This window comes from Oryza glaberrima, chromosome 1 (assembly GCF_000147395.1).
Source record: "Oryza glaberrima chromosome 1, OglaRS2, whole genome shotgun sequence".
Taxonomy (NCBI): domain Eukaryota; kingdom Viridiplantae; phylum Streptophyta; class Magnoliopsida; order Poales; family Poaceae; genus Oryza; species Oryza glaberrima.
Genome location: NC_068326.1, coordinates 19,261,429 through 19,289,144, shown reverse-complemented (window position 1 = coordinate 19,289,144; position 27,716 = coordinate 19,261,429). Strand labels below are relative to the sequence as shown.

At 41.0% G+C, this 27,716-nt stretch overlaps 3 protein-coding genes across 5 annotated transcripts; 1 reads left to right on the top strand and 2 right to left on the bottom strand.

The window, feature by feature from the left end:
• Nucleotides 1-231: 231 nt before the first annotated feature.
• On the bottom strand, nucleotides 232-5,236 carry LOC127762808 (ADP-ribosylation factor-like protein 2). Of its 3 annotated transcripts, none has more exons than XM_052287313.1 (6): nucleotides 4,513-5,236; nucleotides 3,782-3,953; nucleotides 3,513-3,623; nucleotides 2,474-2,636; nucleotides 1,908-1,988; nucleotides 232-554 (listed from the first exon to the last, which is right to left on the bottom strand). In XM_052287313.1, the coding sequence occupies exons 2-6, from the start codon at nucleotides 3,865-3,867 to the stop codon at nucleotides 417-419; spliced, it is 579 nt and encodes a 192-aa protein (XP_052143273.1). In that variant the 5' UTR covers nucleotides 3,868-3,953; nucleotides 4,513-5,236; the 3' UTR covers nucleotides 232-416. The 3 variants fall into 3 exon arrangements, with proteins under 3 accessions (XP_052143273.1, XP_052143264.1, XP_052143283.1); XM_052287304.1 differs by having other exon boundaries at nucleotides 3,782-3,950; XM_052287323.1 differs by having other exon boundaries at nucleotides 3,782-3,915.
• Nucleotides 5,237-11,809: 6,573 nt separating this feature from the next.
• LOC127778350 (vesicle transport v-SNARE 13-like) lies at nucleotides 11,810-15,021 on the bottom strand. Its single transcript, XM_052304936.1, has 5 exons — nucleotides 14,803-15,021; nucleotides 14,628-14,686; nucleotides 14,074-14,262; nucleotides 12,978-13,148; nucleotides 11,810-12,173 (listed from the first exon to the last, which is right to left on the bottom strand). The coding sequence occupies exons 1-5, from the start codon at nucleotides 14,894-14,896 to the stop codon at nucleotides 12,021-12,023; spliced, it is 666 nt and encodes a 221-aa protein (XP_052160896.1). The 5' UTR covers nucleotides 14,897-15,021; the 3' UTR covers nucleotides 11,810-12,020.
• Nucleotides 15,022-16,458: 1,437 nt separating this feature from the next.
• On the top strand, nucleotides 16,459-21,377 carry LOC127778339 (IAA-amino acid hydrolase ILR1-like 1). Its single transcript, XM_052304928.1, has 5 exons — nucleotides 16,459-16,864; nucleotides 18,124-18,249; nucleotides 19,310-19,624; nucleotides 20,255-20,383; nucleotides 20,752-21,377. The coding sequence occupies exons 1-5, from the start codon at nucleotides 16,520-16,522 to the stop codon at nucleotides 21,157-21,159; spliced, it is 1,323 nt and encodes a 440-aa protein (XP_052160888.1). The 5' UTR covers nucleotides 16,459-16,519; the 3' UTR covers nucleotides 21,160-21,377.
• Nucleotides 21,378-27,716: the final 6,339 nt, after the last annotated feature.

Genomic DNA, 27,716 nt, shown 5'->3' with positions numbered 1-27,716 from the left:
TGATTGTTTAATTTGCATTACAATACAGAATGTTGCCGTAGCGTTAGCACGAGCTAATTACTAGTGCAGTTCAATTTCATTTCTGTTATTCCTTAAAAAAAATATATTTCATTTCTATTGTCTCTCTAGCCACCTGCGGCGAACCGCGGGGGTCCCATCTAGTTTTTCCTTTTTGTTATTTTCCCTTTGCCACAATACTACTGCAATGGTTCGCTCTCTTCACAACGCAAACGCACGAATCAATTGTTCGATGGGGAATGAAACTTTTCAGATGGTCATGGTGCACAAAACAGAACCATCATGCTCAAAAATCATGATGCCAATAGTTTATCGTTACAGAACAAGATGAAGAGGTTGATAAGAAATGAGGTTCAATCGTTCCAGCACATAAATACTACAGAGAAACGAGGTTCACATCACTCTAGCACGTAGATCCGAGATGAAATGTCTTGGACGAGCCAATCGAAACCTTGAAGAAGGCCCTCCCCGGTGTGCGCGCTGCAGCCTACGATCTGCCAGTGCCGGCTTCCGTCCATCGCTTCCAAATTAAGTACCTGAAAACAGCAAACCCAACTTGTAGATCAGCCTTGGAGAAAGCCACAACTTCAAGACAAAAATCCTCTGCTAATATGAGTTACAACTAGTGGTATACAGTATACAGTTTACAGAGTTTCCAATGTTTCCAAGATCCCATATGGTGAGTATTTCGAAGCCAATTCAATCCTTTATATATCCACATTTTTTTTTATACTTTTGAGCTATGGAATACAGACTAATCAAAGTTCTAAATCGTGGTTGGTCATGAGTTGGGAGTTAGTCTTGCCTAGCGCTCAGTGGTCAAAACTGTTCATGATAGTCGCCTGGCTCTTAGAACAGTGCGGAGGCTTTTATCTACACCTGAAAAATGTTTGGCCACACTAATACTACAGTGCGTACTACACAGTACAGGAGTATGTTACCACACCAACACATTCATTTCCCGATAGAAGAGTCAGCGTTCAACCCTGACAAAAGCTACACTTTCAACTTTCAGAACATCGTATCAGCAGTGAGATGCACAGGCAGTGGTTTAGCTGATCACTTGCTACCAGAGCAATACCGTAAGATTACAAATTGAGATGCTCATATAAAATTTTTACCACTCACATAAAACAAATGAAGCTGAAAGGGTAACAAATGATGGAGCAGACATGATATTACAAACCCCTTCTAGTAACATCTAATTTAGTTCAAGTAAATTTTGAAAACCTATGACTTTCAAGTCATAAAGAATAACAGTCATTGTAAATTTTGAAAACCTATGATTTATATATTCCGTATTGTGACTTGATCAACTTAAGAATATCAGTAATCAAGAAACGTATGCTACATATCATTTATATATGATGTTTCATAGTTCATTTTTGAAGTAACCAACGTCATACAGAGGTGGAAGGAGACACAGGTTTATGATATCTTGCTCACCAGCAACACGATTCCTCAGTTCAGTCATTTCACGATGGATTATGCTATAAGAATTTGAATGCACTAGAATTTCATGGGCTCTGATTTTAGTTTTATAGGCTCTGAATTCTTAGATAACAGAAATCAAGAAGGATCATTAATGGGCAGCTACAATAACCCAGAAAATGACAGAGTTAAGGCATACATATATGAAGGTATTATTTAGGATCCCAAATGAACTTTAGTGTCAAAATTAAGTATCTTTTGCTAACTGTACAACAGTTTTCTTAGGGCAAGAATTACAAACAATGTGACTGTTAACTAATATTGAAAAATCAATATACCAGAAACAACTATATTTGTGCCATCCATCTAGAGGTCTAAAGCTTATGTTGCAGAAAAAACCTGTAAGACAAAGAATGAATGATAGATCTTATTATACAGGATGAATAAAATCTGCTTACCTTAGCAATTTCAGAAGGTTTGAGAGCGCCTTGAATATCTTGCTTATTTGCAAACACCAGCAATGAAGCTCCTGCTAGTCTCTGACAAATAAAAGTATAAAGCATTTCTGAATGATAATGCAGTTTGAAAAGGGTGAAATTGTGAGGCCAAATGCCAAACAGATGTTATATTCAGTGATGCATTTCAGCTGTGAGCATAACGGTCAAGGTACACATTGCACATCCACTTAGTGTTATATTGGTACCACTTAGTTCAATACAAAGCTAATGAGAATAAGTTGAAAAAGAGAGGTCTGAAACCAATGTAGAAGCTGAGCAACATAAATTTTGCTCAAATGCTTTGAGTACAGTGTCCAATTGGAGAGAACCAAACTGCTTTCTGATATAAACATAGACCGCTCCTAAAACTAAAGAAAAGGGACATCTATATGCCATACTAATTCGTTTTCTGTACTTATTAGAAAACATTCTTGCGAAATTTGAAGTCCAATTTTTTATGGAACAATCAGCTGCAATCAATGGAGGTCATAATTAGATCCTGTCATTTGGTGGCCTAGAAATAGTACCTCTTCTTTCAAGAGATTGTGGAGTTCGGCACGGCAATCATCAAGCCTCCTAATGTCTGAACTATCAACCACCCAAACTAGTCCATCAGTTTGCTCAAAGTAATTCCTCCAGTAAGATCGGATAGTCTTCTGTCCACTGATATCCCATATGTTCAATGAGTACCTGCCACAATGACAAAATAAACATTATTCATTAATTTCCACCCTGCAGTAATACAAATGGAATTGCTATGCCTAGTGTTTTGGCTGATGCAATGATCAGTGAGTGGCTGCATTGAACATGAGACTTTTGTATCTACCTTTGTGTTGTTTGTTGACAACAATGTGACTAACATCATCGGAATGCACTAAAACAGGGGCACTTCAGATTGAAGAAATGGAAGCCTGAGGGGGAAAAAATCAGGTACTTAACCAAAAACTGTGAACTCACTCTAATTTAGTTCTAGCACCTGAGTTAAGTTTTTTTCTGTGGTGAGGTCCCTAGCTCCCTACATGTAATCTTTCGTACATTCTTCCCCAATTAATGTGAATGGTCATGCGATATATTATAAAAAAAACACATAAGATTCACATTTCGAATGAAGCAACTGGCAAAACTGATCTATCAGACCACTAGCCTATGCCTTTTTATTTCACAGTTTAACAAGCTTTAAAATTACATGGTATAGATGAATTATCGAATTTCTCCCAAGCTGCAAGGTTTTGTCCTAAATAGGACCTGTACACCATTTTGATGGAAAAAATAGGAACACTCCAACATCACATGATTCCCTTTGAGAGAAGAAAAACCATTGTCAGGTTGGTGCTCACTGGATCATATCAGGTGAAAGTTCATCTAACTTGAAAATGAAGACATGTCAAATTCAGCATATAGAAGATGCAACTAAATTATATCAATGGTGAAATGTGCCACCTTTGTAGTATCAATTTAATGGTTATGCCCATCATTTCACATGAAAAAATCACCTTACAAAAAGCAAGTTTATATCATAATAATGCAGCAGTAAGAGCGACAGAAGAGGACCGATGGGACTCATACTTGTGGTACTTGATGGTCTTGATGTTGAAGCCGAGGGTGGGGCTGATGACGCCGGTATCCTCCCCATTGATCTTGAGCATGATCGTCGTCTTCCCTGAGTTATCCAGCCCCCTGCGAGTGAACCCATAGATTCCCCAGACAGCATCAGGCACAAAAAATCAAGAAATCTACAGAGGAATGAACCACTCAAGCGCCAGATCCAGAATGGAGAGAGAAGGATTGCCCACAGAATCGCAAAAGGAACTCTGGGGGTGGAGGGGAGCACCTACACCATGAGGATGCGCATCTCCTTCTCCTTGCGCTTGATCTTCCGGATGATGCTGAGCAGCCCCATCTCTGAGGTGCTCACAGTCATGGGACTCCTCGCCGTCGCCTCGCCTCGCCTCCGGTGATGGGCAGGAGGCTGTGGCGTAGCTAGGAATTTTTCGTTTAGTAGTCCTACTTCACAAATCACAAGTTCATATTACATACCAAAATTTTTCGAACACCATAAATCCCATATACATGTTGATAAATCTGCGTTGGAAACCACACGTGCTAATTTTATCACTATCATTTTAGATAGAAATAGAAACAACCTATACCAAAGCCCTAAAAAAATAAAATTCAACATGGTTATAATTTTTTTCTCAAAAAGAAACATGATTATCAAATTTTGCATTGATAGAACTTAATTGTGAAAGCGTGCATTGCTCCAATTACTATTTTAATTCAAACGAAAGCAATGTTGTAGATGGCATCAAAATTAGAGCTCGCCTGTCATGTATGGATGTGCAAGAAATATATTTGCAGACAATTAGTTCTTGTATCACTGAAATTAAAATTGGAAACGCAAAGCCAGATCCCAACATAGCAGTAAACAATATTTGCAGAATACATTTTTTATTGCAGTGGCAGTCATAATGCAGCAGTGACTCTGAAAGAGTGCATATATCTCTAGAATTCAATCACTCTTACTAATTCCTGAATCAAAATTTTTGGAGTAGCGAAAGAAGATTACCGAGTTTTAGACAGCACAAAATTAATTAAGCCGGCTGGTCAGGGGTCATGGGCTCCCGGTGCCAGCGGCCAATGGCGCCTCGGCGTCTGCCTCGCGGTGACCAGCCAGTGGCAGCGTGGTCGCCGTAGTGCCTTGTCGCGGCGGTTCCTCGAACCTCTGCCGCTTCGTGGATGGAGCAGCCGAGAGGGCAAATGACGGCAGTGGCTCGGCGCCTCGGTCGGCGACGGACAACGGGGAGACGGGGAGACTGAGGCGGAAGCTGCGAGACCGAGGCGAGGGAGAGGTGAGCGGAAGAGGCCGGGAGGGGAGGAACAGCGACGGCGTGGGGTGGGGTGGGGTGGGGGAAGGTGGCGCTGGGGATGGGGAAGTGGGGATCGGGTTTAGAGGGAGGGCCTGCGAGGCGGCGGACCGGCGGTGGGTGGCGGACAAGGGCGGGCGGCGAGGCGGCGCCGCGGGGTCGGCCGCGGGCGGTGGGCCGGTGATGGTGGCGGGGGCAAAGCGGGGCAAAAGGGAGGAGGCCGGCCGGCCGGGGCCGCGCCGGCACGTTGACGCCTTTCGGCGCCGGCGAGGCCAGGGCGGCGGCACTGTGAGGGCGGTGGAGAAAAAAGCTAGTAACCAGTTACCGGAGGGAGGAGGAGAGGACTCGTCGGAGGAAGGAGGAGCGGGCTCGCTGGAGCCGGCAGTCGTCGCCGCTCCGCTCCCTCGGACGGAAAACAGCGATGGGCTGCTGGATTTTTCACAATTTGGTCCTTTTAAAAAACTTATTTCGCAAATAGACCCCTAAAAAAACTTATCCTAAAAATAATCCTTTTTGGAGCGCCAGAGTCACTGGCCTCGTCGTTCAACGGAACAGCGCCAGAGAGGCTGGCGCCATCCTCATGCCACCGTGGCGGGTCAGCGCTAAGGTGGCAGGGGGAGCGCGCCAATGTGGCTGTCACCCCCTGCAATTTTTATTTTTATTTTATTATTTTATATTTTTTTACGCTTAGGAGCATCGGCAAAGTTATTTCATGTGGGTGGACCTATCCAGTCTTCGCCTAGCAACCAAACACCCACCAAAAACGCATCGGCAAAATTATTTTTTTTACGCTTAGGAGCCTCTCTGGCGCCATCCCGTTGGACCACGGCCCTAGCCACTCTGGCGCCCTAAAAGGACCATTTCTGGGATAAGTTTTTTTGTCTATTTGTGAAATAAGTTTTCAAAAAGACTAAATTGTAAAAAATTCAGCCTTACCTTTCTAGTTTTCGCTGCTCACTGTGATCATGTCGTCCTTGGAAGCTTCGGTGGAGGCGACATTGGACGCCCTCCGAGCAGATCAATGGAGGGCGCGTGCCAGAAGTTCACTATCTACCGCGTCCCCATATACATTCACGAGAGCAACCACACCGCCTACGAGCCATGCCTGGTGTCCATCGCCCATCGGCCCCTAATATCGTAGCGGCGGCGCGCTACTCACCATGGAGGACCACAAGTGGCGCTGCCTACAGGACCTACTGTCCCGCTGCGCAGGCTCAGGCACCGCGTCAGATTTGGTAGCGGACATGAGGGCCCTCGAGACCCAGGCACGCACGTGCTACAGCAAGCGCCCCGTGGGCATGGACTCCGACAACTTCGTTCGGATGCTCTTACTTTAGGTGCGTTTGGTTCACCGTCATGGGATATGACTGTTCATATATTGTTGGATATGGTCCACTTTTTTGTTTTATTGTGTGAATATGGCGATCCAGTTTTTTTTTGGTTATAGGGATGATGGTGGATTTGGTGATTCACTTTTTTTGTTTGGTTGAAGGGAGTAGGGTGGATTTGTAGGTATGGTCACCTCTTACTTGAGATGCTGAATATACCCTATCAAATTAATACATAATACAATTTTACACCACTACCTCCATTATAAATACACATAGAAAAAAGGAAAAAAGAAAAAGAAAAAAAAACAGGGCCAGATCTAGTGCTCACCGCCGCCGCCTCCTCCTCCTGCTGGCCGCCTCCTCCTGTCGGCCGCCGCTCGCCTCTTCCTGCCGCCGCTTCCTCCCGCCAGCCGCCTCCACCCGCCGGCTGCCGCCTCCTCCCGCCGACGCGGTGCTCGCCACCAGCATCGTCGTCGTCGTCGCTGGGTTCTAATCGTCGTTGTCGCTGTGTTCTCATCATCGTCGCGACGACGCTCGTCTCCTGCGTCGGATCTCCGAGCTCGCCGCCGCCTCCTCCCACCAACGCAGCGCTCACCGCCTACATCGTCGTCGTCGTCGGGTTCTCATCGTTGTCGTCACCGTCATCGTCGTCGTCGGGTTCTCATTGTCGTCGCGGCGGCGCTCGTCTCCCGCGCCGGATCTCCTAGCTCGCCACCACTCCCTCTTCCCGCTGCCGCGCCCTTCTACCGCCGACGCGGCGCTCATCGGCCGCAACGCCTCCTCGTCGTCGTCGTCGCCGGGCACGCATCAGCATCGTCGTCACCCCTTCTCTCTCCATGGAGGTGACGTGACCCCTCATCCAGCTAGTCCGTCGCTCGGGCGGCCACATCCGGCCGATTCGGCCGGATCCCTCCATCCAGCATCTAAAGGGAATATTCCTTTCTAGGCCGTCCTATCCCGTCTTCGCCCAGCAACCAAACACCCACCAAAAACGAACCGCCATGTCCTATCCACCCAAATTGTCCCATCCAAACACACCCTTACTGGACGAGATCTTTTACAGTGCTTGGAAAGTGCCTGAGGTACATACTTAACTAATTGATATACACCGTCAATTTACAAAGGGTAATTTAGGAACAAAAATTATTATTAACAAGGGTAGCTTAGTAAATACTCAATCCCCAGTTCCCATCGACTTCCTAGCGTTCATGATTAGCCCTAATCAATCCCAATCGAATGAGCTCGGAAGCTAGGAGGTAGGAGCAGGGACAGTGCGTGCGGTGGCTGTGACCAGCGGGTGCGACGGCCACGTACTTCGGCTGCGACCGGCGGGCGCGAGTGGCATCGGCGAACGGCTGCCGCGTACTTCAGCTGCGACCGGTGGGCACTACGGGCGCGTGCGGCATCGGCAACAACGACAGGCTGCCGTGTTCATCCGCTGCGACCGGCGGGCGTGTGCGGCAGCGGTGACGGCGATGAGCTGCCGTGTACATCGGCTGGGACCTGCGGCCACTACGGGCAGATGCGGCGTGCATTTGTAGCTTGTTCTGAACTTTTTTAGAGTACACAACACAATTCCTCATCATTTTAGCTTGTCCTGAAATGTTTGTGAGCACAGCATCGATGCCTGGAAGGCTGGAAGAGATAGGAACGGATGGGAGATACAGAAGTACAAAACAGATCGTACATAGGAGTAGGATACAGATACTGAAAATAAGACTATTTTGACCTTAACCGTACAAATTGATTATGAAACTTATTTACCATTTTAACCTTCCACCTTCCATACCGGCTCATCTTTTTAATACCTTTTTCCTGGTAACTTCTAATTTAGAGTGTTAGATCATTAGTGATTAACGTTCCTAATTAATTCTAAGCATAGAAGAAGATTTCTTACTGGACGGCTGCTTCATCCTTGAGTTCTTCAAGTGCGCCACCGAGGAACCCGACGAGCTCTGTGCGGGGCGACAGAAAGCCCCTCCTGAACCTTCTCGTCCAGTACATGTACGGCAGTGAGGACGAGGCGCTAATCAGATGGCCTCCGGCAGTCCGGCGAAAGGGAGGTCGACCACCTTCTTCAACTGTACTACGAGTGTTTCGTGTCCAATCGGGTGGCGAAGCGACGATGATTATACCGCAAAACTTACTTCACCGTGTTTCCTGCCAAAAATTGACAGCCATGATCTTCAAGTGACATACCAATTATTCCCAACCCAAATCGGGCATGCTTTTAATTTTCCAGCCAGAAAAGAAAACAATGCAAGTAATATGATGCACGAGACTGCTAGCTCCTCATTTCGTTTTATCTCCAGGATAGAATTGAATAAAATTCCATTTCATATAGGAGTATGAAACTATCACATACTCAAATGTTCGCACATTTCTTTTTGTACATGACCAAAACATTCACAATAACAACAGGAGATGGTTCTTCCTGTCTTCTTCCAAACCCCAAAAGGAACAAGACTGAAAAATGCAAAACAATGCACAGCTGTCTTACTCGCTCAGTGCACAAATTTGAAATACAGGATTACTAGGATCGCCAACACAAGGAGTGCTATGATGAAACCTATGATCCACTTGTTCCTGTCCATCCTCCTCACCATGGCCCCAAGGATCCTTCTGCTCTTTCCGATGTTATCATCCACGTTATGAACTGCAACACCAACAAAGATATGAATAACAGAGGGGGAAGACAAGGAAGCATGAGTGGGCCTAAATCCATGTACATAAATCAAACATGATTTGTTTATTTATTTTAACAATATAATGCTACTGTGATCTATATCATATTGCCGACTTGCCGCCAGTTGATTGTGCTTCAACTTCGATATCGACAAACAGTTACAAGCAGGGTTCCGGAGGCCTAGAAATTACTACATTAGTTAGAGAAAAAAAACTAAACTATATTAGATTGTGGTGGACCAAATTAAAACAGTGTGATTGATAATTTAGATATATACAAAGTACATATCAAATTCAATCCTACTTTTACTATTTATTATTGTATATAAGATATAGTTACATATATGAAATAGAAATTAACAGTTCTATAGCAAATACAATTTAATTAGAATATGCAAAATTGCGCGGGAAAATTTCCGAGTGGTGATGTGAGTTAGTAAATAAATGGGATATGCAAAATAAAAATAGTTAGCTCAGACAGGGAATAACTAATGGTAAATAGTTACTTACTATATCATGAGCATGTATCAGACGTCCCCGCTGTTGATGTAGGTCCTGCAAGAGGGAGACTCCAATATCTTCAGTCTCCAGCATAGTTCTCTTGCTATCTCTAATCATATCAATTGTATGTTCAGTTGCCATGAGCAATCTTGATTTTTAATCAGCAGATACTGCATGATTGAACATCGAAATATAAGATACTGGTTTTTCATCCACCGGCCAAACAAGATTGGTATTTCATCCACCAGTCAAATAAAACCAATGGACCGAAGTTTTCTCTATTGCTCCAGATAAAAATACGATAGCTCTTATTACCAATGTTGCATTGATACTTTGGAAAAGTTACAACTGCTGTCCCACTGCGAAATGGCGTGTTGGATATCGATACTGCGATACATATGGACCAAGTATCTCAAGATTAAATAGCAAAAAATAATTTGTTTTATTTTCTAATATATACAACGGACTCATCTCCGACACATTGTAATATGCTTAGATCACTTAACCACATACTAAACCCTAGCTAATCACGCACTCCCACCCAAGTACCGCCCTTTAAGAGATGAAAAGTGTCCATGAAATGCATTTTACATGCGTGCAATACATTATTTTAGTTAAATAATTAAAAATTTAAAAGTACCACATATTATACAATTATTTTGATAAAATATATAGCCATGTAATAGTAACAGCTCATAGATATACGTAGGATCGAACACAACAACTAAATTTATAATAGAGGGATGTGAATGATAGGAAAGACCAAACAAACAAACAATCAAATCTTTTTATGAAATTAAAAATACCCTTGAATTCAGAACTTACTCAATGAAGATCTATTTTATTATATCAACCGAGTTTACAAAGTGCACAGCAAACACTTATCTCTCTCTCTCTCTCTTAAGACTAAACCCTAGCTTTAATTTTTCTCTCTTTTAAAGGTTGTTTGCCCTTTGTTTTAAGCCCTCATCTATTTGTACCAAGAGCCCTCCAACATAAATCAGAAGTAGAACTTCTAATCCCACTAGGGCTGGATATACCTCAATAAATCCAAATTCTATTCTCCCTCTCTGAATCGGCCGACACAGAAAATCCACCGTACGAAACGGACTTGTTCCTGCCTCCACCAAGCTTGTACGCGCGTGCACCCGGACCAGGCCGGACCGCCTAACCTATGGGCCAGTGTACCTGGGCCTCCATGTCATCTTGGCCTGCTCCGTCTTGGAGTAGCCCACATGACCGATTCCATCATCCAAAGCCACACAAATGCACTTCACTCATAAGCTTGACCAAACCAAGTGCAGCACATATGCATATATCGCATATGCGTGCTACAACACCCGATCGACTGTAGCTTCCATGCATCACCCGAGTCACCATGCACTTGAAGCCCTGAACCACAGCGCGCACGTCCATTCTTTCCTTTCAATTAACAGTGCACGTACGATCAGTGGTGGACGTAAGTTTAAAATACATATGGAGATGGAGCGATAGAGCTAACCCTAATTAGGTGATGGCACAACGCACACAAACCATAATTACTCGTTCATGGGATTGGCGCATCAGCGCAAGGCACGAACATCGAGAAAGTTAACAAGAAAATTGGTAGTTGAACAAACGTATATGATTTGTATGTAGAAAGATAAAAAAATGAGAAATATTATTAGACATCAAGGGGAACCACTTTCAATAGTTCAAGGGTATAAAACGAGATGAAAAATTATTTAGGGGTTTAAGTGCTTCGCCAAAATAGTTCAAGTGAGTAAAATGGATTTTTTTTATATATTTACCCATTTACTATTTACTATAGACTGTGTTATACGCTAAAGAAATAAAAAGAAAATCGAATTTTATGTATGGCCAAAATCAGAAACGGTCAAAATAGTACTAGTTATACCCAAATTTTCATAAATGTTTTTGTTACTACTTAAAATATTTGATTTATCTGATTATATAATAGTAGACTGATGACTAATGTGTTAAAAATAGGACTAAAATAAGGTTTGGGGATATGAAACGACACGGACCGTAGCTGGGCCAGTGACCCATCCTATCCAATAGGTGTGTCCGCCACTGCATACAACTTGTGAAGCCGGTTACGAAGACCTCTCATAGGACTTGTGAATCCCGTTAAAAAACACTCTCGAGTGTATCATCTCGTGTTCAATTTTGTCGCTTGACATGTTCAATCTCGTCGCCTAACATCTTTTGCCCCAAGTCAGTAATCCTCGACTGACGTAGTGACCTGCTCTCTCCGTTTCACAATGTAAGTCTCCACATTCATATTGATGTTAATAAATCTAAACATATATATATCTGTCTAGATTCATTAACATCAATATAAATATGGAAAATATTAGAATGTCTTACATTATAACAGAGGTAGTACCAGTTTGGACCATTCGCAAATTGGACCCATAATCTTGTGCATGATTTTCAAGGCAGCAAAGTAAACGTGTAACAAGATGCACAAAATTGCTCATTTCTTTAGCTGTCCAGAATTATAAATGAAAATCCATTTGATCCATGAAATTATCAGATACTCAAAACCTTCTCACTTTTTTACATGACCAAAACACATTCACAAACACCACATGAAATGGTTTCGTCCAAACCGAAAAAAAGAAATAAGACAAAACGAATATGCAAAGAACGCACACAGTTCATCAGTCCTTGGATGGTCAAGGAGTCCCTCAGTGCACAAACTTGAAATACAGGATTACTAGGATCACCAACACAAGGAGAGCTATAATGAAACCTATGATCCACTTGTTCCTGTCCATCCTCCTCACCATGGCCCCCATGATCCTTCTACTCTTTCCGATGTTGTCATCCACGTTATCCAACTGCAATGTGAAGAAAGACATGAATGGCAAGGGAAAAACAAGGAGGATACACTCAGGCCTAAGGCCATGTACAGTAATCGAATATGATTTACTGTGGAACGATGTTCATCATATTGTTTATGTGCTCTGGCCAATTGATATTGATGGGACAATTCTATATCACTACTTGTAAAAGTGGGAACATTATTAACACCTTCCATATTGAGGACCTCACTTTTCAATTCATGCTACCAGAGTTTGAGGTTACCACCATTGAGGCACCAGTAATGGCAGTAATGTAAACGATGAAGGGGGAGAAATCATCAACTCGCCAAGATAAAGCATCAGAGATTATGTATTTTATACAAGGATTTGATAATTTAACTGCAAAATGATATTTCTTTATCTAGCGCCGTATACTCAAATAGAAACATCAAAGAAAAATATAAAATTGAAAAAAGATGTTAAGAATGGCATGAAATAAAATACAATGAGTCAAGTAAAATACAGGTAAAGTGTATATTGGAAGGAGCCTATAGGAGCAGGTAAAAATCCAGCACTAGTACTAATTAGACTGGTGTGAAAAGGCTTATCGCATACGAGTACACACAAAATCGTGTACATACATATTTGTCTGTCAATAGACTAGAATGGAAACCTATAACATCCAATACAGAACAGATTTATGGTAGACATGATTTTCTATCAGAGAATGCATACAAATTACATATCAATGGGAATTATGAGCATATTAGTAAATAAATGAGATACAAAAAGTAAGCAGTTGATCCAAACAGGGAATGACTATAGTAAATAGTTACTTACTGTGCCATGAGCATGTATTAGACGTTCACGCTGTTGATGCAGGTCCTGCAAGAGGGAGACTCCAAGGTCTTCAGTCTCCAGCATAGTTCTGTGGCTATCTCTGATCCTATCGGTTGTTTTATTTTGCTTTTCAGTTATCCTGAGCAATCTTGACTTTTGATCAGCAGATACCTGCATGATTGAACATCAAAATACATGATCGTGCTTTCATTAGATGGATAGCTATTGACTGGCAAAGGGATAAACTTATGTTACTAATAAGTCAAATAAACTTAGATGAATAGCTCAACATGTGTATGAGATTATTAGTGCAATAGAATCAGGCTTGATTGAAAGTATGGATTTTACAAGATGATATGATTCTTTAGATTATGTTCTCAGCCTTCCTTTTGACAGATATATATTAGCACTATGTAAAATATGTATAAATCTACTAACATTCCCTAGACATTCATACTGGTTGAAAAGAAAAATTGACTTATCGATGCAATACAGTAATATTCTCGTGATAAGTCAGATGTAACTAAATATGATAGTACATACATCTGACCAATGGCATGGCCATTATGCATGTTTTCATTCAGAGTCAGTATATATATGATGCGTCTGCTCACCAAGTCATCATGAAGCACTCTATAAGCTCACACTAACATAATTCACTTGGCATTCCTTTCAAATTTGCACAAAAAGAAAATCAAAAGAAATTACATCAGTATATGCCCTGAACATTTGGGGGCAAATTAAGCCCCATCTATTGTTTTCCCTAACCTCCCTGGTTTAGCTATAGATTGAGCGTTTCAATACATCAATCATTCTATTAAAACAGAGCCATAAAGTGTGCTGGTATCCTGATTCATGGGACAATTTTGACAAGAACCAATCAAAATTAGCATAGATCAAAAAGGTGTTTCATGTTATCACCAACCACCGTAATTAGCATAGAACACAAAGGTGTTTCATGTTATCATATCAGACATTAAAACCTAAAGTTCAAACGCAAGAAAAAAAAACATGTGAATCACGCTCCACCTAACACCCCCTGAATTTTATTCACCTGCATAGTAGGAATGATATCTATTCAGAATAAGCAGCATACCCCCAACGTTTCAGCCATTCCTGACTCCAGCAACTCTTCCCTCGACCCTTGCTGCGCGTTACCGGTGGTGACCCTCTTCAACGCTCCTTTCAGGTTGTTAAGATCTGACTTGTACTCCCTCAGTTTTGCCAGCAGCCCAGCCCTCACACTTGGCTGTTGGTTCCTTGCTTCAAGATCCATCTTCTTTATCTGTAACAGAGAAGTGGCATTCTAAATGCTGCAACATACATGACTACGCATACATATAGCTACCTAGTACCACAACGTAATCTCTTCTTCAACTCACACAGTAAACTAATCCCATAAAAAATTGTCCACTTCTGCACAAATCAAATCATTAAAAAGAAATACTCCCTTGAATAATATAATCCCACCAAACTGATATTCTCTCCGTGATTGGTACAAGAACATATACTCTTACGAACGATCCATCCTTGACTCACAATAAATTAATGTAATTATCCAAACAAGGTCTTCCAAATCAATAGGTCACAGTAGTATCACTCTTATCTATTTGCAAATTGCAAATAGCAAAGCTGATAATTCCCCCTCACCAGTGCCTCGGCCCCATCGATGCCAGACTTGATCTCCGACGCCTTCTGCTTCAGCTTCTCTGCAAGGAAAATCAAACACGCCACGCCAGAAAGGAAAGTAATTAACCTGGATCATCAAAGATTAACCAAGAAAGGTTTACGAAGAAAATACTGGGAGATGTGATTCTCGGGGTACCTCCTTGGAGAGCGGAGGCAGCGGTGCACTTGCGGGCGAGGGAGGCGGAGATCTCGCAGTACTGGCGCTCGTAGCCCTCGAACACGTCGGCCATGGCGGACCCCCGACCCGATCCTAAGCCGCCGGCGAAATCCCTGGGAAAATCCGATTCAGAGGCAGAATCGAGTTCCTGGACGAAACAACCGAGAGAGAGAGAGAGAGAGAGAGAGAGAGAGGGGCAGAGGCGGCCGGGGTGGTGGGAGCGGACAGGTTTACGCTTTCCTGGATTGGAAGCGTAAACCAGATCTCTGGGCCTGACGAATTGGGCCTGGCCCATTTTCATCCTGGTGTTTATCAGCACAGTTTTTTTTTCCCTTTTTTTTTCAAAACGGGATCTATCTAAAAGTAAAAGTTAGTACATACTTAGCGTCCGAAAATATAACACCTAGAACCATATTGGATATTATTTTACAGTACTATGAATTTAAATAAATACTCCCTCTGTCTTAAAATGTAAGCATTTTTAGCTATGAATCTAGACAATGTTGTCCAGATTCACAGCCAAAAGTTGTTATATTTTGAAACGGAGGTAGTACCTATCTAGATTCATAATAGTATGTGACTAATCCGATCTCAAGATGCTAAATTTTGGTACGGAGGTAGTGGTAGCGTTTGACATATTTCCTTCGTTTTACAATATAAGACTTTCTAGTATTGTCTATATTCATATAGATGTCTATATTTTTTTTTTAGAATTACACAGTACAACACAGACACTCACAACGCACGCGCACTCATCCCTATGAACACACGCACGTAAACCCTACCCCTATGAGCATCTTCAAAGACTGGGCCGGACATAGATATCTATATGAATGTGAGTAATGTTAGAAAGTATTACACTGTGAAACGGAGGGTACCTCTTAGCTACTGCGGATTTGTGGTGCCCATAGTTAAGTTTTGTGATGATCACACCACTATTTTACATATCAAAAATTTTAAGCAAAGTGCATAATTGGCTGGCATTATATTGATGAACTAATTAACGAATAAATTCCCTAGCTTAATGGAGACACTATTCAAGATTCAACAATCAATATCAGCAGTGGAGGTGGAGCTAGTGAAGGGATGCTAAACCACGTTTGTTTGGTGGCATCCAGATCGGCAGCTAGTGCATGCAGCTACCCCAATCTTCCTGCAAATGGTATAGCAAAACCGCAACCACCAAAACCACATGCGTCCACGTGAGACTCATGTACCGGACCATGAGGCAAAAACGTCTGGAAACAAAAGACTACCAAAAATGAGTAGAACTGAAAAGAACCAAAGATAAATATGAGCAACCTGGTCCAGAAAAGCACAAACAAGAAAAAGAAAAACAAAAACAAAACAAAACGAGAGTACAAAGTCAAAATCCCAAGCTCAACTACCCCAAACCTAGAGAGATTTTCATCTTATTTAATTTTTTTATTAATATTATTTTATTAGATGGTAAAATATGAATAGTAATTTATCGTGACTTATATTTTAATTTTTTTTAAATGAAACAAATGATTGAAGTTGGGAAAAAAAACCGTGTTTAAAATGGGATGGAGGGTACTCTTTTACTATCTAGCTCGTGCGCGTTTGTTTCGCTTCGCTCGACATAAATAAAAAGGAAATTATAAAAAGCGGAGGCGGCTGGAGTCAAGTGGGCGAGGGCGCAAACCAGAGAGAGGTCACGAGATTATCGCCGGCCATGGCCGCCGCATCGTCGTCGCGTGTTCTGCTCGCCGCCGTCGCCGTCCTGGCCGCCGCCCTCGCGGGCGCGGGGGCGGCGCTGGACGACCCGGCGGGGCTGCTGCGGCGGGCGAAGGAAGCGGAGTTCGCGGGCTGGATGGTGGGGCTGCGCCGCCGGATCCACGAGAACCCGGAGCTCGGGTACGAGGAGTTCGCCACCAGCGAGCTCGTGCGCAGGGAGCTCGACGCGCTGGGGATCCCCTACAGGCACCCCTTCGCCGTCACCGGCGTCGTCGCCACCGTCGGCACCGGCGGCCCGCCCTTCGTCGCGCTCCGGGCGGACATGGACGCGCTCCCGATGCAGGTTCGCTACCTCTCTCTCTCTCTCTCTCCCTTTCCCTTCTTCGGTTCCCGATGTTGTGCTCGGCCATATCACTTCATGGTTTTGCTCCCGGTAGATTAATTCGTGGTCCTTCTCTTCTCTAGGATCTGTCTTGATTGTTTGTGGAAGTGCCAAATAGCTGTGCCTACTCCTATACTTATTTTTAATCATCAAAACAAATACTTCCGTCTTACGAGGACTTGCAGATTTATGTGAATTTGAGATATGGGGAGAGGAACATTAGAAATTTTAAAAGCTTGTGTTTAATACGTGTACTGTATGCCAGTAACCAACTCATCAAATCTTAAGGTAAATTGAAAGAAGTCTGGATGTGGAAATGGTAAATTGAAATCTGAGGTTTGGTCTTTGGTGTGATGGGTTCGGGCAGACACTCTTTTCGCAAGAAAAGGAGGGATGTACGCTATCCTAATTAGGTATTTTCTAGCTGCTCCTTTTGATTAGGGACATCTGAGGACAAACTTTTTCTTATTATGGGATAGTAGGAATGAATCACACGCACAACGTACAAATAAATCCAATAAAACGTGAGTCATCTTTCCATCAATGGGTGAAATGATGCTGATACAAATATGCTACATTTCTGTATCAGCAGTGACACATGATTTATGATCTACTATCTGAGAGCTAGGACGCTAGTCCATTCCAAGTAGCTATATAGATTGTTTGCTGAGGAAGATCATAAATCTATACAATCGTATGACATATCTGAACTAAGGAAAGTTTCTTTTTTAAATGCTAGGTGATACCCCGCGCTTTGCTGCAGGATTGTAGATGATGTAGTCGATGATGTAGGTGATGTGTCATGCTTGCATGGGATTTAAAATAGATGATGTAGATGATGTAGTCGATCTCTATAATATAATATTGTAGATGACGTGTCATGCTTGCATGGGATTTAAAATAGGTTAGAATAGTAATTGCTAGTGAGTGAAGATGTGGCATGCTTGCATGGGATTTTAAATGGGCTTGAATAATAATTGCTAGTGGGTGATGATGTGGCATGCATGCATGTTGAGCTTTAGCTTCTAATAATTGATAGTGGTTACCAACTATGTAGAAAGTATAGATATAGATTCTAATACCAGTTGATGGTCATTAAATTGTTTGTTAGTGGTGAGTATGGTAGTTTTTGCTCTGGTAAAATTGAAATATGACTAAGCTGTACCTCGCTATCGGTTTGAAAAGGCTAAGTTAACTTACCTTAATGTGTCAATCTTCAGGAAAGTGTGGAATGGGAGCACAAGAGTAAAGTGCCTGGAAAGATGCATGGGTGTGGTCACGATGCACATGTTGCTATGCTGTTGGGTTCTGCCAGGATACTTCAGGAACACCATGATGAGCTGAAGGTTGGCTAAAAGATTTTCTTTCTGATATTTATTAAGAGTTATAAATTTACCATAGTACAATAAAATGCTGTGATATAACTTGTCATATGCTTATCCTATTTAACCGTTTTACTTGTGTCTTGTCTTACAGCATGACTCCTTTTTAAGAAAATAGTTGTTTGTTCATTTGACACTAAAATGTAATCAAATAGTACCAGTTTGGTGTAATGCCAGGGAATATGTTGACAGGGTATTTTGTGTTATATATCAGTTTTGATGGCTGAGCTACTAGCTCGTCCTGTTTATTCCAGCCATGATAAGGAAGCATTTTTCCATTCCATTGGAAATTGTGTCTTAAAGTACTACTATGTGATAAAGTGAATATTTATTGGAAACTATTCTTTTATGGGCACTAGGCCTTTGTGATGTTTATGTATGATAGAAAACTTTCTTTTCGTTTAGTAATTGAAAACAAGGTGCCATCCATATCTTCAAAGATGATGCACATAATTTTGAGATGGAAAAAAAAACCCATTGAAACAGGAACTAAAGAGTATCATGCATAAAATTATAGAGCAGTCAATATTCAATACATCATCCTTTAGTTTATCCATTTCCACTACAACAAACAATATTTCCTCCCTCACAAAAAAGAAGATTCCCTAAATCATGAAATCAACAAGCAAGATTTCATTTTCCATTTCCTTACCACCTCTTCAAGGAATGGATGGTATGTTTGTGGCTATTTCAATTTTATTTTGATTTTTAAAGAACATCTTATATTCTTATTCAACCTCTTACTATATGAAATACAATATCTGGTCTCTTTCCTTATGGAGTTCTACTAGTTTGTTATGTTGCTCTTTGTGGAGAAAGTTCATGTGCATTTTTTTTTAGCAATTGATTACACCCTATGCCATGTGGGATGGGGGCTTTTGCCCCTACGTTTCTCTGTTCAGTGTTGTACAAAGTGCACTACTTGGTTGCTCTTATTTCAGTGTTTTTATTAAAAGAAGTTCAATCCTTGAATTTCAATTTCTTTACCCTTTCTCTTGTTACAAAGTCTTCTTGATAACTGTAGGGTACTGTAGTACTTGTTTTCCAACCAGCTGAGGAAGGTGGCGGTGGGGCAAAGAAAATGATAGATGATGGAGCTGTGGAAAATATAGAGGCCATTTTTGGGGTTCATGTTGCTGATGTTGTACCTATTGGTGTGGTGGCATCCAGGCCAGGACCTGTAATGGCAGGGAGTGGATTCTTCGAGGCAGTAATAAGTGGAAAGGGAGGGCATGCTGCACTTCCCCACCACACTATAGATCCAATACTGGCTGCATCAAATGTTATTGTAAGCCTTCAGCAACTTGTTTCCCGGGAAGCTGATCCCCTAGACTCACAGGTGAGTTACTTTATTCTATACCTATATTTCTAAGGAAAAAAATGCATGTTCTTGATTAATTTTTTTATATAGTCTTTGTGTGGTTTACATAATTTATTTTTGTGTAGAGAATTTGTCGCTCTGACACACTTGGTTGTAGTGGTGTACAAGTCCAGTTAGCTAAATAAATGGTGTATAGAATTGTATTTGCTTAGAATTTTGGCAGAAAATAAATGGTGTATTTGCATATTGACAGGATCCAAGGATGAATAATAGCACATATCCTTAACAAAACTTTTGGGATTTGATTACTGCATACTGCAGGCTAGCTAACCACATATTAATATGGAAGCTCTATACTTCTGTCATACATCCTGTTATGATTTCATCATTCAAGTTTTATGATTTGGTTCTTAGGCTGTTGAAGTTCAAGCTCAAGATTTCATACTTGAAATGATTATATGAACATTACAGTTTTACAGATAACAGAACTTGCTTTCATTTAATTATTTACTTCTTATCCGTCATCAATTTTTCCAATGGTTTGGTATAAGTTTTTGTCATTTGTTCCTCTCACATTGCCATGTGAGTTGCACTTTGTGTATACTCCAGAATGTAAGTCTTTCCCCTCTTGGTGGCTTTGTTTTTCAGGTAGTAACAGTAGGAAAATTTCAAGGAGGTGGAGCCTTCAATGTCATCCCTGATTCTGTTACAATTGGTGGCACCTTCCGAGCCTTTTTAAAAGAGAGTTTTAATCAATTGAAGCAGCGAATTGAAGAGGTAACTGAAATGCATTCTGTTGTTATTTCTGGTCTTCCAGATTCTTAATTCTGAACTGAGCATTAGGTTCTCTTAGAAAGGATGGAAGAGAAAAAACATAGGAGTTGTTGCTTTGTAAAGTGGTATTGGCACTTGATACCTTGGATTACATTTGTTAATGTAAAGCTTGCTATTGACATAGCCTATGACTGTCACAGTCCAAGTGTTAAGATTGAATAGTACAATTTGCAGTATTGGAAAAGTTCTCACCAGTATCTGTGCAATACTGACTATAGAACCTTTATGATTTAAATCATTTGTGGTAAATCACAATTCAGATGCTTTGCAGACGTTCTGAGCTGCCCTCATGTTCGTTTTTCTTGTGTCAGGTCATTGTGTCACAAGCATCCGTGCAGCGATGCAATGCTGTTGTAGACTTCCTCGACAAAGACCGCCCTTTCTTCCCTCCAACAATCAACAGCGCGGGGCTCCACGATTTCTTTGTGAAGGTAGCTAGCGAGATGGTTGGCCCCAAGAATGTCAGGGACAAGCAGCCACTGATGGGTGCCGAGGACTTCGCCTTCTACGCTGATGCGATTCCTGCAACTTACTACTACTTCCTGGGCATGTACAATGAGACTCGCGGACCGCAGGCGCCTCACCACTCCCCCTACTTCACCATCAACGAAGACGCCCTGCCCTACGGTGCAGCCTTGCAAGCATCACTGGCTGCTCGCTATCTGCTTGAGCACCAGCCCCCTACCACTGGTAAGGCGAAAGCACATGACGAGCTGTAGGTACAGACACTTTTCGCTCTCTCCCTCTCCTCTCTCTCGTGAACAAATTCTTGTTATTGAACGCGAATGATAAAGATTGGCAAGATAGAATTGTGCCAAGTTAAGGTGGCATGCCCATCGATTTCTGTATTGCTGGGTGCCATATGTAACTGATGTACATATACTCCTGATTACTGCGCATTCCGATTAGCAAATTCGGTACTGCTGCTTCCTTTGCACTTGAGCATTGTTCAGTGAGATGCATGATTGTGAAACATGGAAAACGTGGCTGTTAGTCGCCCGATTGTGTCTGATGGCATATGGGCACCGGACAGACGTGTTTCGTGCTTGACTCTTCACTATTAAATTGAACCTAGTTAGTTTTAACACATAAGCATCTAGCACCTCCCTTATCCTATGTGATATGTCTAAGACAGTTATTCGTTGGTAAGTTCAAGTAAGTATTCCTTTATGCGCATGCATTATATATTAAATTGAAACCAGTTTGGTGCACACATAAGCATCCAACACCTCTCTTATCATATGTGACATGTCTAAGACGGTTATTCGTTGGTAAGTACTTCCTCCGTTTCACAGTGTAAATCATTTTAGTATTTTCCATATTCATATTGATGTTAATGAATTTAGATAGAAATATATGTCTAGATTCATTAGCATCAATATAATATGAGAAATGCTAAAATGACTTACATTGTGAAACGGAGAGAGTATCCCTTTTAAGCACATGCATTGTTTGTTAGTATAAGCTACTAGTTTGGTCGTAAATAGTAATTGAGACCATTGAGCGGCCAGGTGTTTGGCACGGATGTAGATACGTTGCTTTCGCTATCCTAACAGCATACTAGCTTTCAGTTCTTACAAGAAACAAAAGCTGAATAGCTTCGTGGCGATAGAACTATAAGCAATAGTACAGCCGACTTTTCTAAAAAAAAATTCCTATGTCAACAATAGTCGACTATAGGAGTAACTTGTACGATAGCTAACATCAAACTTTAATTATCAATTTCTCTCAAAATATATTATTATCTATAGTGATTAGTGCAACTAACATCATGTGAATGAGTCTATAAGACTAGTTGGTCAAAATTTATGAAGTTTGAATTTTGAATACGCATTTACTCTATCCCAAAAAAAAAATCTAATCCATTGTATGCAAATTCATCCTTAAAATTGAAATTTTTTTAGGTATATTATAATTTGGAAGAGAGGGAGTATTAGGCCCTGTTTGTTTCAGTTTAAGATTATTGTAATTTAGATTATTGAGATAGATTACTATAAACTGGATTATAATAAGTCGACATATAATAAGTTGTTAGCTGTTTGTTTCTCTGGATTATTTACTGGTTGTTAGGTGTTAGCCAGCCAATAATTAAAAAAGCACCTTTAGAGTGGATTACTAGATTATAGTAATCTGGCTTATAGATTATGATAGATATTATAATAATCTATCATAGTAATCTATCTGTTTGTTTCAGCTTTCTCTTAATAATTTAGATTATAATAATCGTAAGCTGAAACAAACCGGGCCTAAGCCATCATTAATTTTACCAGTGTCGAGTCATTTGATTGAGCATACTGCAGCTGGCGACTAAATAAGCCCTCGTTTTATTTCTCTCATCCGCTCTTTCAACTTAGCTTAGGTTGTTTGTGTAATCCCCTTTTTTAACTTTTATTCTCTCGTTTTCGTGTGTACATTTACCGAACTACTAAACGGTACGGTTTTATAATAAAGTTGCTTTAAAAAATCATTTTTCAAAAGTTTAAAGTTAATAATGAGCCACCTTATTTTCCATGTCGGAGAGAAAATATCTGGAACCTCTAGGCTCGAACGCAGCCCATGTAACATGTCTATTGTTATAGCCGGGTGAGGTAAGGGTCTGTTAGGTTGTTGCCTAACATTGCTACAACACAATTTACTATAGGTGTGGTATGACAAACAAAGTGCGGCCAACAATTTGTTGGCCACAAGTGTGGCAATGTTTGGTTAGAAAATGAGTACTCGCTCCGTCCCAAAATATAAGTATTTTTTATCCTACCACGGTCTCCGAGATGCTACTTTGACCAACAATATCTATAAAAGTAATATGTTTTAAATAAAAAAGAGTTGCATATTATGATAATTTGTTTAATGATAAATCCAGTAACATCAATTTTAAATGATTGATCTTTTTTTACTATTAATGGTCAAAGTTAAAAATGTTTGACTTGTCACTATGCTAAAAATGCTTATATTTTGGGACGGATGGAGTATATGACATGTAGACCAATGGAACAAGAAAGTGTGGCTTGCCGTAACTTAAACAAGCAACCAAATGCTAAGCTAGTAATATGTAGCATGTCTAACATATGGTGTGACAATGTGCAGCACATAACCAAACAGCCCCTCAATCTTGTAGCCGTAGTGCACCCATCGCCTTTTCACCTGATAATGATTCGTGTCTCTACCTATTTTCTTTGGAACACACCAAAAATTCCAACTCCTAAAGATAGAATTCCAACGCTGCTTAGAACCAAGGAGAAATTCTTATGAAATTCTGTTTTTAACAAGTAACAATATTCTCATGATTTTACAAACATAGAGAAGATCAAACAACATAAGATCCTGGATTTGCATAGCCTCATATCTAGATTCGTAGTCCTATGATGAGTCTCATCCCATCATGGATTGTTACATTTCCTCATATTTCCTCGTATCTAGATTCGCAGTAGATCCATTCTGTTGCTACATTTTGAGACGGAGGGAGTAGTAATGAAGGGGGCTGAGATAATAAGCCACCTATGACCTTGGAGTATATATATTTTTTATGCCAACACGCAGGCTTATTTAGGCCTTGTTTAGTTCCCATGCAAAAACTTTTCACCCTGTCACATCGAATGTTTGGACACATGTACGGAGTATTAAATAAATATAGACAAAAAAAACTAATAGCACAGATTGCGCGTAAATTACGAGACGAATCTTTTAAGCCTAATTACGCCATAATTTGATAATGTGGTGCTACAAGAAACATTTGCTAATGACAGATTAATTAGGTTTAATAAATTCGCCTCGCAGTCTACAGACGGAATCTGTAATTTGTTTTGTTATTAGACTACATTTAATATTTAAATGTTTGTCCATATATCCGATGTGACACGCTAAAACTTTTCACCCCTGGAACTAAACGGAGCCTTAGTTTTAGTGAAAAGTGCAAATACCATCTAAAGTTGACTTGAAGAGTCTGTCGAGAGCTATAAACTAATTACCCCATGAACATTCTCGTTTGGTCCACATATACCCTGAGCAACTTTGTAAATTGGTTTTGCCTATATGCATGTTGACTCAACATGTTTTCCTCGCATGATACTCCATCCTATAGAAACACAAGATATGATCTTATAAAGGAGAATGACCGGTGAGTAGCGAAGATAAAGCTTGGTCCTATCAATCATGGCAAACGTGGCTTGGCAAGGGTATGAATTTTAAGTGTAATGGCACAGGTCGGACAGGCAGTTTTGGGTCTTAAAAAGTCATGTAAAAGATAAAGTTATAAAAGATGGTTAGAATTAGGAAGAAGGGTCATAAAAGATAAGAATTAGCAAAAGAAATGGGAAGAATCTTTAAATCGGACGTCCGATTGATACCTATAAAATCAGACGATGAAATGTTTCAGTGAAATATTAAGTGGAAGAATCTTTAAATCGGACGCCCGATTGATACCTATAAAATCAGACGATGAAATGTTTCAGTGAAATATTAAGTGGTGAAACAAAGAATTGGTCACTAAAACATTTAACTTTTTTCTAAAACACGGTGAGGACACACGTTGAAACATGTCTCTATCGCTTATGAAACATTTAGTTTTAATTCGGTCACTGAAACATTTAACTTTTTTTTGAAACACGGTGAATACATACGTTGAAAACATGTCTCTATCGCATAAGAAACATTGAGTTTTAATGGTTTTAAAATATAATCATATAAGATATTTTGTTGTAAAAATTTAATTACAACGATGTGCACAGATTTTATTTTAATTACAACGATGTGCACAGATTTTATTTGGCTGCATCAGTGAACCGATTCTAATCATTCTCGAAGGAAAGGAAGAGGCAAGAAAAGAGTTAGCACTTCCAGCTATTCTTAAGGGGAAAAAAGAAAAGAAATTAGAGAGAGAAGACTAGCACGAGCGCCAGGTGTGGACCTCTGTCACAACGAAAGCCAACTGCTCCCATGTGAAGCGGGGACCACCCCCGCAACGGCACAACCATCTTAGGCTCAGCTGTGTGCAACTGCTTAACCTTGACGCAGGCCGGCCAGCCCAGACTATTTTCAATCGCTTTCCCTTCCATCATTCACTCATTCATTCATCCCGGCGTGCGACTCGTGTCGGGTCCCCCAACACAACACCACACCACACATTCCAGATCGTTCCACCAAACAACCTTAGGCCAAAGGTTCACAATCCCGGTACCAAATCAAAATCCCATGGGATTTCGCAGAAATCCGTCGAATATAATCTGAATAAATTTTGCCAAAAATTTAAAAATCATTTTAAATTTGTTTGAACTCAATAGAAAACCAAGTGGGTTATATTTTCGACCCGGTCGAAAAAGTCCAGATTTCACGAAAATCTGGAATAGATTGCACTGGAATTGGGAACCCTGCTTAATCACATATCAACACAAATCCATAATAATAAACAATAGTAATACGTAGTAATCATCATAATAATATATTAATATCAATAACGATCTCTCAGAACAGTGTACTCAGTGGTAAATACACAGATCCCAAACCCATCACATCAAAAGGCTACCAAAATAAATAAACCACTAGTAGTAGTAGTAACAGATAATAGTAGTAATCTCCCTCTCAAATCCTCCTCACGCCAAACTAACCCGTAAAAACCATGATAGATCCAACCAAAAAACAATGCCTCCACACGTACACGTCACACTACCACCACCACCATCAATCGCTACTAAGCTCTAATACTAAATGAATGCTAAGTAAGACTCGCACGACCACTGTACTGCTAGATCTGAAGCAAAAGCACTCAGAGGAAGAGGAAGAACGCTTCAGTGGCGGAGGAACGCGAGGAGGAGGCCGGCGACGCAGCACACGGAGAGCGGCGCCGAGACGGCCGCCACCGCGCCGGAGGTCGGGGCGGGTGCCGGCGCGTCGGCGGCGGACGCCACGGTGGCCAGCGCGGCCGCGGCCACTACGGCGAAGGCGATCACGGCGGCGGCGGAGAACCTGGCCATTGCTGCTCCTGATCGATCGGCGGCGGCGGAGGAGAGAGCTAGGGTTTGGGGGCGCTGGAGATGCGGAGGCGGTGGCGGCGATGGAATGGGAGGAGAGGAGGAAGAGGGTCTCGGGGCTTTTTATAGCGGAAAGGTGAGTACTCCATTAACAGCCTGGATTGAGATTTGCGGCTAATTAATCGCGTTAATTAATTCCGGATTATGTGGGATTCTGGGCGAGCTTAACAGCGAAGCAAATTTGATTTAAATTAGGATGGTGGGGGCCCACGTACGAGGGGTTGGATGGAGGGACGGCCAAAGTTTGGTGCTGGAAAGGGATGCCTGCCTGCCACGCCTAATCCCAGGGCATATTGCTTTGCTGGCCATTTTACTTTCGGAATATTTGACCTGTGATCAATGCATCTTTTTTATACAAAAACTATGAAACGAACAAAAATAACTATATACTATCATACCAAATATTATTAAATTTTGTTGTACTTAAAAAAAAGCTTATTTCAAACTTAGGTCATATTTGTTTAGATTTATAAGCCAGTTTATGAGTAGAAAAGTCTAAACTTAAATAAATGGTAGTTTTTTTAGGCATATACAACCGTTTTTATTAGTGGTCTATCCATATTGCTATACATATAAATTTGATGACATGGAAGAAAGAGAAAAGAGTATAGTTGTCATGCATGACAACATGACAACGGCTTAGAGTCGACTCTTAGCATTTATTAGAACAAATTTTGTTACATGGTGGTGAAAGAAAGGAAAGAAGAGTAAGAAAAAGTATTTTGATACATTACTGATTAGAGACCATATTGTCTCTAACTGTTGTAGGATGCTAGTCTCTAGATAACGTAGAGCTCATATCTGATTTTACCTTTGTACATGTTTTTAAGATTATGTAAGGTAATATGGGAAACTTTACTGTTAAATTTAGGACTTTAAATCCATTTGCTTACGAAAAAAAACTGACTTGACTAAACCAGTAAATCTAAACTTATCTAAAGTGGCCTTTAGTAACTTGCAAGCATAGAAATTTAGCGACACATCTCCGATCTCGGTCAATAGGATAATTGGGTCGTATTGGTCAAGTGCATCCTCCACTTCTTCCAAGCTAAGCTAGTGTTGTTTTTGCTCAGATATTTTCAAAAAAAAAATGTGCAAAAACACTTCTATTGAAGAAAGGAGCTTAAATGTATGCATTAATTCCACTATAGAGTGGGTTTTCTTCTACTAATCAAGGTTTCTAACTTTAGAAGAAGAGTTAAATGAAGAACTGTATGCAGTACTTGCTCTGTGATAAAATATACTCTCCATAC

Coding starts and splice junctions, on each gene's coding strand:
- LOC127778350 (XM_052304936.1), bottom strand. CDS start 14,896: ATGGCCGACGTGTTCGAGGGCTACGAGCGCCAGTACTGCGAGATCTCC. Junction 14,687..14,802: donor TGCCTCCGCTCTCCAAGGAG/GTACCCCGAGAA, acceptor TTTTCCTTGCAG/AGAAGCTGAAGCAGAAGGCG. Junction 14,263..14,627: donor TCGATGGGGCCGAGGCACTG/GTGAGGGGGAAT, acceptor TCTCTGTTACAG/ATAAAGAAGATGGATCTTGA.
- LOC127778339 (XM_052304928.1), top strand. CDS start 16,520: ATGGCCGCCGCATCGTCGTCGCGTGTTCTGCTCGCCGCCGTCGCCGTC. Junction 18,250..19,309: donor AACACCATGATGAGCTGAAG/GTTGGCTAAAAG, acceptor TGATAACTGTAG/GGTACTGTAGTACTTGTTTT. Junction 20,384..20,751: donor TGAAGCAGCGAATTGAAGAG/GTAACTGAAATG, acceptor TTCTTGTGTCAG/GTCATTGTGTCACAAGCATC.
- LOC127762808 (XM_052287313.1), bottom strand. CDS start 3,867: ATGACTGTGAGCACCTCAGAGATGGGGCTGCTCAGCATCATCCGGAAG. Junction 1,989..2,473: donor ACAATCTCTTGAAAGAAGAG/GTACTATTTCTA, acceptor TTTATTTGTCAG/AGACTAGCAGGAGCTTCATT. Junction 555..1,907: donor AACCTTCTGAAATTGCTAAG/GTAAGCAGATTT, acceptor TGCTGTTTTCAG/GTACTTAATTTGGAAGCGAT.